The sequence below is a fragment of the Nematolebias whitei genome, chromosome 11 (genome assembly GCF_014905685.2).
Source record: "Nematolebias whitei isolate Nwh7 chromosome 11, NemWhi1, whole genome shotgun sequence".
Lineage (NCBI taxonomy): Eukaryota > Metazoa > Chordata > Actinopteri > Cyprinodontiformes > Rivulidae > Nematolebias > Nematolebias whitei.
The window spans coordinates 15,587,130-15,595,973 of NC_056508.1; the positions used below are offsets into that span (position 1 = coordinate 15,587,130).

At 45.7% G+C, this 8,844-nt stretch overlaps 1 protein-coding gene across 1 annotated transcript; it reads right to left on the bottom strand.

Annotated features, from left to right (window-relative positions):
- Positions 1-268: 268 nt before the first annotated feature.
- On the bottom strand, positions 269-4,147 carry LOC119417485 (ubiquitin-conjugating enzyme E2 variant 1). Its single transcript, XM_037684693.1, has 4 exons — positions 4,074-4,147; positions 3,111-3,259; positions 2,380-2,505; positions 269-1,101 (listed from the first exon to the last, which is right to left on the bottom strand). The coding sequence occupies exons 1-4, from the start codon at positions 4,093-4,095 to the stop codon at positions 955-957; spliced, it is 444 nt and encodes a 147-aa protein (XP_037540621.1). The 5' UTR covers positions 4,096-4,147; the 3' UTR covers positions 269-954.
- Positions 4,148-8,844: the final 4,697 nt, after the last annotated feature.

Here is an 8,844-nt window from a genome sequence, read left to right on the forward strand (position 1 = left end):
GATGACTTCTGTTGTGACTTGGTGCTCTATAAATAAACTGAATTGAATTGAATAATCTTGTTTTGTCAGCATTACACCCATCAGGCTGTGTTCAACAAGCCGATTCAGGAGGAAGTTATATTATAAAGAGCCAGTGAAAAGTTGTAGGACAGCTCTTCACTAACCTTAAAATGCTTATTCCATTTAAATAATTCATAAATAATATAATGATAATAAATTATGTAGGGATGTTCTTACGCGAGGAGCAGGAAACACATTCTGCACGATAAAAGCATGAATAAAAATTTATGAAAAACATGGAGGAAGTTAAACAATTTGTGTTTACATCACACGAAGCTGCGAAGACAGGTGGACCGTCGGGGATGTGCTCCGAGGTCAAACGGGACCACGAGGGACACCTCAGCTCCAGCACACCTGCAGGACGTCTGCTTACATCAGATTCTGTTGGACGGTGCACGATGGGTTCCAAACCTACTCACTAATGCACTCGAGAAGCAAAACATCAAGTGAGTGCTGCATGAAGTGTTCTGGCCTCATATGTACACCTGACAGACGACTGGCTCCTGCGTTGGAGGAGATGTGCAGGATTCTGCAGAGTGGCTGTTTTCTACCATTACAAAGGCAACACACATGGAGTTGGTTGTACAATCAGCAGTTTGTGGAATAATTATAAAAGATTAGTGACTGTATTTGACGTAAACTGACAGGTGCAGCCAGAGATGAGAAACTGAGGGTCAGAAATGTTCACGAATGATGTTTTGAAGGTTTTATGTAGGTATGAGTCCACGTGGGTCCAACTGTAGCAGCTCTTGTACGTTAAGCCTTCAGCGGTGTGTGTGGGTGTGTGTGTGTGTGTGTGTGTGTGTGTCTGTGTGTGTGAGAGATTCAAACTAAAACAGAGCAGAGAAGTAAAAGAAAGGAGAGGAACTGCAGGAAGGAGGAAGCAGCAGCAGCTCAGATGGCGTAAATCTGGCCCTCGGGCGGCTGAGGAAGCTTCATGTTCTCCTTGCACGCCATGAGCCGTCGCAGCTCCAGCAGCACCAGCCGAATGCTGTAGGAGTTCTGCCACTTGGCCAGCGCCGTCACAGCGTGCATGTCCACCTGCAGGGACACAACAAACGTCAAACTCATCAAACCTGCCACAAACTGTGTCCTGGATGACCCTAAAGGCCTAAAACTAGCCTGGCTGTCCAAACACGAGGGGTCCACCGCCACGTACGTTCAGCAAAGCTTCTCTTAGCCGGGCTCGCTGAAGCCTCGCACTCCTTTAACAAGTTGCAGGCGCTACGATGGAGGTGGACTGCTTTAGTCTTGGTGTGCCTTCCCATGAAAAGAGGCGTTCCACAAGTCATTTGATGCCGTCTGCTCAAAACGCACCAGTAAAGTTACAAAAAACCTGCTAGCTCTGAGGCTTGGTTCAAACAGGACAGCATGTCAGGACTATTTATTTATGGAAAATGATGATGGTAAAGATCCTAAGAGGACATTTCCACCATCAGAAGAGAAGAAGTTGCCAGCTGCTGTTTGAGACGGGACAGAAACAGCTGAACTCCACGATCAGGTGTGAAAAATCACCTCACTGATCAGATGTGGCGTTTCCTGGAACGTTCAGAGGAGCTGACAGGATCAGTCTGAATCCAGAGCCAGTATGAAACACAAGCGTCACATCTCCACAGCATGAGCTGCTTCTGGCGACGTTATCCACACGCTCCGTTTACGTCAGCAGCAGGAAATAAAACTTTTCAAGCTTCTGAGCATATTCTCTAGCATTTCTTGAGGAGAAACATCAAGGTCATTTAAAACGAAGGGCTCGGGATGATTTTTTTAAAAAACTTTAGATTAGAATTGCTACAACTATTGATTTAATAAACTGGTTACATGGAACTGTAACGCAGAATTCACTTTGCTGGTGGTTAAATTTAACTATTAAAATGCAAACATTTGGTCAGAACGCTGACTTCAGACGATGGCAGAACTTTTATATTTAAGGTCAGTGTTTCTCCCACATTACTTGCAGGGCGTCATCTCTTCAGGTGACAAGTGAAGGGGGTGGGGGTGTTCGGTTCTGTTGACAGGGCGTGGCGCCCTGCTTGTACAATGGTAGGGGAAACACTGATGGTTTTTATTTTTCAATCTGACATGTCTTTTAAATCTTGCCGTCAGACAGAACTAGAAATGTTCGTTTCTACCTGTGAAATCATCCAGCGCATAATAAATGACCAGCTTTTACGGAGTTATGTGAAACTCTGAGCTCACCAGCCACACATCCAATCACTGAAAACTCAACGTAGCTGGCTGAATGAGAAACGGTTCTTCACAGAGCACCACCCCCACGTGGTTCTCCTTGAACCGAGCTACATCCACAGCTGGATTACGTACCACGCCGCTGGAAGTGTGCACGCCGTTCAAGTTGATCTTCGTCACAAATCTGACAAACGGCGGCGAGTCTGGGTATCCTGGCCCACATTCCACCTTCAGGTTGTACATCCTGTTTTCATAACTCGTCTGCAGGCAGAGAGGCGTAAACACGTGAGAAGACCGAACGGCAACAAACGTCACGCACGGTTTACGACACGACGAGCCACCGCGTCACGTGACTCATTAACGTGTTGCCTGCAAACTCTCGGGGAGCTAAAGAGAAATATGCCCACATGCTTCTGAAGAACATGAGGACAGTCAGAGACATGAACACGACAGTCTGATTTAAACAGCACGCAGTAGATCAACGTGCTTCACTTGAAAACAAGATTTAAACAAACATTAAAAACACATAGAAAACCTCATTTTAAAAACATGTAAACGAGCTCCATCTTAAGCCTGAGAAGAAAGAACATTTTTAACCTGGATTTAAAAATACTAGCTGCAGATGTTTTGGTAATTTGTTCGGTTTGTGTGGCAGCACAGCTAAATGCAGCTTGGTTTGAACTCTGGTCTCCACTGTTTGACCCGAGCCTACACTACATCTCAGAGGGTTCGTATTGCATCAACATGCTGGTGCCAAACCAGAACATACGAGAACTGAACCTTGAGGAGCTTCATTTGATCCTACTTATATCTCCTACAAGAGTCGGGTAACCTTTACAGCAACAGTTTAAAATGGCCCCACTAACCCTGGGAGGGCCAAGGATCACTCCTCTCCACCGGGTTAAGGTCATATCCTCGTCGTCCTCCAGACCCCAGCTCACCGTACCATCTCCCACACCTTTCTGACCTTCTTCCAGCTCCTCCAGCAGCCGGAAGTTGCGAGGAACTTTAACGCCTGTTTGTGGACAAACACACAGAAAGCCGTCAGGTACATTTGTATCAGGACAGGTGCAATCAGGGCTCGTTCTGTCTGAACCGAAGCCAGGTGAGTCATTCTGACACACGGGGGGGGGTCAGGGCTGGGACGGTGCCCCATCCTCTGTCCCCTGCCTGCAAGGAGACACCCTGTCCAACAGAGACACCCTGTCCAACCCTCCCAGCTCAGCCCTCTGCCGGGGTTTGATCCTCCACCTGGCAGCGGGGTGTTAGAAAACTTCTTGTGACTGTTGACTAAACAAAACTGTTGATGACATTTAATGATGCATCTGGTTTATCATCTGTCTGCAGCCTCAGTAAACAGAGCTGCACATCCGGGTGGCGTTCAGGGTCAAGATACAGCTGGGAAATTACAGTACCAGGTAACGTTCACGTCCAAATACAGCTGGGAAATTACAGTATCGAGGGGCGTTCATGTTCAACATACAACTGGGAAATTACAGAACCAGGGGACGTTCAGGTTCAAGATACAACTGGGAAATTATAGTGTCGAGGGACGTTCAGGGTCAAGATACAGCTGGTAAATTACAGATGGTGTCCCACGGTTCACGGACGGAACGGGAGTTATTTCGCAAGTCATCATGCAGCATCTCGTCGCCTCCTTCCTCTCCAACTTGTTTCCGTTAGCACTCGCGCCATCGCCTCCGACTCGTTTAGTTTTTTTTACAGCTTAAGCTTCTGTGACGTCACAGACACAGTCCGTATCAAGCCGGCCATGATAAATCATTTTTAAAACGTCAACTTCTGCTGTATGGCTTGCTTCCATCACTTACCTGATCCGGCGGCGACCGCCATCTTGTTGCTACGCAGCGGGGGCGCGCACTATAGCCAACAGCGCGTGCACGAGGAGGAGGAGGAAGACGACGCCAGCGGTCGCTTCTTTGATGTCTCCTAAAACTAAAAACTGTCCTCAGGGCGGAAGTGGGAGGAGCTTATACTACGAACACAAAATAACAAGTCCAGCTAAAGGCTCGTTTTATTTAAAACATGGTAATCTAAACATTTATTTACAAATAAACTTGGCAACCTAAACAATTATTTACAAAAAAAATGGCAGCCTAAACATTTATTTACAAATAAACATGGCAACATAAACATTTATTTACAATATTAATGGCAACCTAAACATTTATTTACAAAAATCATGGCAATCTAAACATTTATTTGAAAAAAATCATGGCAATCTAAACATTTATTTGCAAATAAACATGGCAACCTAAACATTATTTACAAAAAATCATGGACACCTAAAACAAATAAACATGGCAACCTAAACATTTATTTACAAAAAATCATGACAAACTAAATTTTATTTACAAAACCGACTTCTGTATTCTGCTGGGGGACTTCAATGCCCACGTGGGTAATGACAGTGTGACCTGGAGGGGCCTGATTGGGATGATTGGCCTCTCTGATCCAAACTTGAGTGGTGTTCTGTTGTTGAACTTCTGTGCTAGTTATAGTTTGTCCATCACGAGCACCATGCTCAAACATAAGGGTGTCTGTAAGTGCACTTGGCACCAGGACACCCTATGTTGTAGATTGATGATTGACTACATAGTCATGTCATCTGATTTGCGACCATTTGTTTTGGATACCCAGGTGAAGAGAGGAGCTGAGCTGTCAACTGATCACCACCTGGTAGTGAGTTGGATCAGATGGTGGGGGAAGATGACAGACCCGGTAGACCCAAACATGTAGTGAAGGTTTGCTGGGAACACCTGGCAGAAGAACCTGTCAGAGAGGTCTTCAACTCACACCTCCGGGAAAGCTTTAACTGTATCCCAGCTGAGGTGAGGGACAATGAATCCGAGTGGGCCATGGTCCGCGCCTCACTTGTTGAGGTAGCTTCTTTGAGCTGTGGCTACAAGGTTGTTGGTGCTTCTCACGGTGGCCATGCACAAAGTCGGTGGTGAACACACCGGGTTAGGGAAGCTGTCAAGCTGAAGGAGTCCGATCAGGCCTTATTGGCCAGTGGGACTCCGGAGGCAGCTGAGGAGTACCGGAGGGCCAAGAGGTCCGCAGCCTTGGCTGTTGCTGAGGCAAAAGCTCATATGTGGGAGGAGTTTGGTGAGACCTTGGATAGAGACTCTCGGGTGGCTCCGAGGAGATTCTGGCAAACGATCAGGAAGCTGAGGAGGGGAAAGCAGCTCTTTACTAACACTGTGTTCAGTGAAGGTGGAGTGCTATTGACCTCAACCAGTGATGTCGTTGGGAGGTGGAAGGAATACGTCTCAGACCTTCTCAGTCCCACCAGCACATCTTCCATGGAGGAAGCTGAGTTGGGGTACTTTGAGGCTGATCTGTCCATAACTGTGGCTGAGGTCACCGAAGTAGTTAAAAAGCTCTGAGGCGGCAGTACTCTGGGAGTGGATGAGATTCACCCTGATTTCCTTAAGGCTCTGGATGTTGTGGGGCTGTCTTGGTTGACACGCCTTTGCAACGTCGCGTGGGCATCGGGGCATGCCACTGGATTGGCAGACTGGGGTGGTGGTTCCCCTCTTCACAAAGGGGGACCGGAGGGTTTGCTGCAATTATAGGGGCATCACTCTCCTTGGCCTTCCTGGTAAGGTCTATTCAGGGGTATTGGAGAAGCGAGTCCGATCGTTGGTCAAACCTCAGATCCAGGAGGAACAATGTGGATTCTGTCCTGGCCGTGGAACACTGGATCAGCTCTTTACCCTCACTAGGGTCCTCGAAGGGTCATGGGAGTTTGACCATCCAGTCTACATGTGTTTTGTGGACTTGGAGAAGGCCTTTGACCATGTTCATCAGGGTAAACTGGGGGTGGTGCTCTGTGACTATGGGATTGGGGACCTATTGCTATGGGCTGTTCAGTCCCTATACAAGCGGTGCAAGAGTTTGGTTAACATTGCCGGTAGTATGTCGAACCTCTTCAGAGTGGGAGTTGGAGTATGCTAGGGCTGCCTGTTGTCACAGATTCTGTTCATAACTTTTATGGACAGAATTTATTTGTACAGCCAGCGGGTGGAGAGTTTTCGGTTCGGTGGCCTCAGGATTCCATCTCTGCTCTTTGCAGATGATGTGGTCCTGTTGGCGTCATTGTGCCATGATCTTCAACTCTCACTGGAGTGACTCACAGCAGAGTGTGAAGCGAATGGGTTGAGAATCAGCACCTCCAAATCTGAGGCCATGGTCCTCAACCGGAAGAAGGTGGATTGCTCTTCTCAGGTCGAGGTTCTGCCTCAAGTGGAGGAGTTCAAGTATCTCAGGGTTTTGTTCACAAGTGAGCAAAAAATGGAGCGTGAGATTGACAGATGGATTGGTGCAGTATCTGCAGTATTGTGGACTTTGTACCAGTCTGTTGTGAAGACAGAGCTGAGCTATAAGGCAAAGCTATCTGTTAACCGGTTCGTCTACGTTGCTACTTCCTACCCTTACCTATGGTCATGAACTCTGGGTAGTGACCGAAAGAATAAGATCATGGATACAGGCGGCTGAAATGAGTTTCCTCTGCAGGGTAGCTGGACTCTCCCTTAGAGATAGTGTGAGAAGCTCAGTTATCCGGGAAAGACTCCGATTAGAACCTCTACTCCTCCACATCAAGAGGAGCCAGTTGAGGTGGTTCTTCTCCCTAGGGAGGTACTTCGGTCATGTCCGACTAGGAGGAGACCCCGGGGAACACCCAGGATACGCTGGAGAGACTATGTCTCTTGGTTGGCCTGGGAACACAATAGAATCCTCCCAGAAGAGCTGGAAGAGGTGGCTGTGGAGAGAAATGTCTGGACCTCCCTGCTCAAGCTGCTGCCCCCGCGACCCAACTTCAGAATAAGCGGAAGATAATGGATGGATAGCATTTGAAAAACCAAAGCAAATGTTCTTGTTTTTGGTATTTTACCTTGTTTTAGAAAACACCTTGATTTGACAGTTTTATAACATTACTTTTATTTTAATTGCATTTTATTGTTTATTGTTGTCTGTCAAAAACAGGTCTCTGTTGTAAATGAGTCCTTGTGACTCAATGAGACTAACTTGTATAAATAAAGGTTGAACGAGCTGTACACCTCTGGTGCTACCTGGGTCACTTCCAACACGAATATCTGAATATTGCCACTGAAATAATGTGTTGCAAAACTGATAACAATGCAAGTATTTAAATATTAGCATTTGCATAAACCTGTATAATTTTTGGTTGGAGACATTTTTAAAATGGCACCTATTCCCTTTAGTCCTGGCAGTAATCAGATGAGCCATTAGCTCATCGATAAAAGATAGTCCAAATATCTCTCAGTATCAACAGATATTGGTCCAAATATCACTCATTAAAAAATATTAGTCCAAATATCTCTCAATATCAACAGATATGAATCCAAATATGAACTGGTAAAATATTAATTCTTCATAACGTTTCCACAGAACCTCACTTCAAAATGAGCAGAATATCCCTTTACGTCCAGTAGGAGTTAACAGCTTGATGGAAAACAAAGGAACACTGAGCTGCTGTTTAATTACTTTGACTAGTCGTGGCTGGAGATGACGACATTAACGAAACCAAAGAAAGGACGACAACTAAGAAAAAACACAAAGTTTGTTAGTTTATTTATAAATACATTTTATTATGTACATTGTCAGCCTTCCACATGGAAGACAACAAGAAGGCATCAAGGCATTATTCTGATATCCAAGGTTCATCTCCACAGGCTCGACACATCCAGGTGGGTCTCGCCTCAAAAATGAAGATGTCATGAAGGGCTAGACCCAGTTTTCTTGACCGCGGTGCAACATTTAAATGAAAGGACAACTGTAAGGCAGGCCAACCCTAACACCAGTCAAACACGACTTCTGAACAAAATGTATTTGAGCACGTGGCGTTTAAAACGCCTGCAGTCCTCTGACGAAGCTCAGTGTATGAAAACTAAAAACTTCTTAATCACAAATTGTTTTATTGAACTAACAAGAGGCAAAGCAGTGACCCAACTCACGACGTGAAGTCAACTGATGGAAGAGGAGCCATAACTTTAATAATGGAGTGTTTATTTTTCCCCACTTCTTCCAAAATGAGCTAAACTATTCCAACAACAATCCTGAGGTCATTTAGAGAAAGCTAATCAACTAAACTGCTCGGCGGGGCCACAGCTCCTGAAAACCAAGAGCTCAGGGGCCGGACAGCCAGTGGTTATTCTCATTAAGGTTGTTTTAGGATTTAAACTCTAATTTTATTTAAAAATGAACCCATTGGTGGGACGAACTGAGCACGCCCATGGGTCAGCAGTTGATTTAGAGTCAAAGTGTTTGTTAGATTCCAACAAGTCAACGCGTTACGTCGTTAAATATTTCATTAAGTGTCACTCTACAACCAGTTAATGTGTTTACAACAGTCTGTTGCCAAAAACACACAACAGCCTTCAGTCTGGTTTATAAAACATCAAGTTCATGAAGCATCAGAGCATCCGACTGCGTTAAACATCGTTTTTATAATACTGATGAGGAAGAGCCTCGGCAGAGTCTGTTCCCAGATATCACTCCACGAAGAACGCACAAACTGCCTCACAACACCCGACAAGCTCAACACAAACTGCCTCA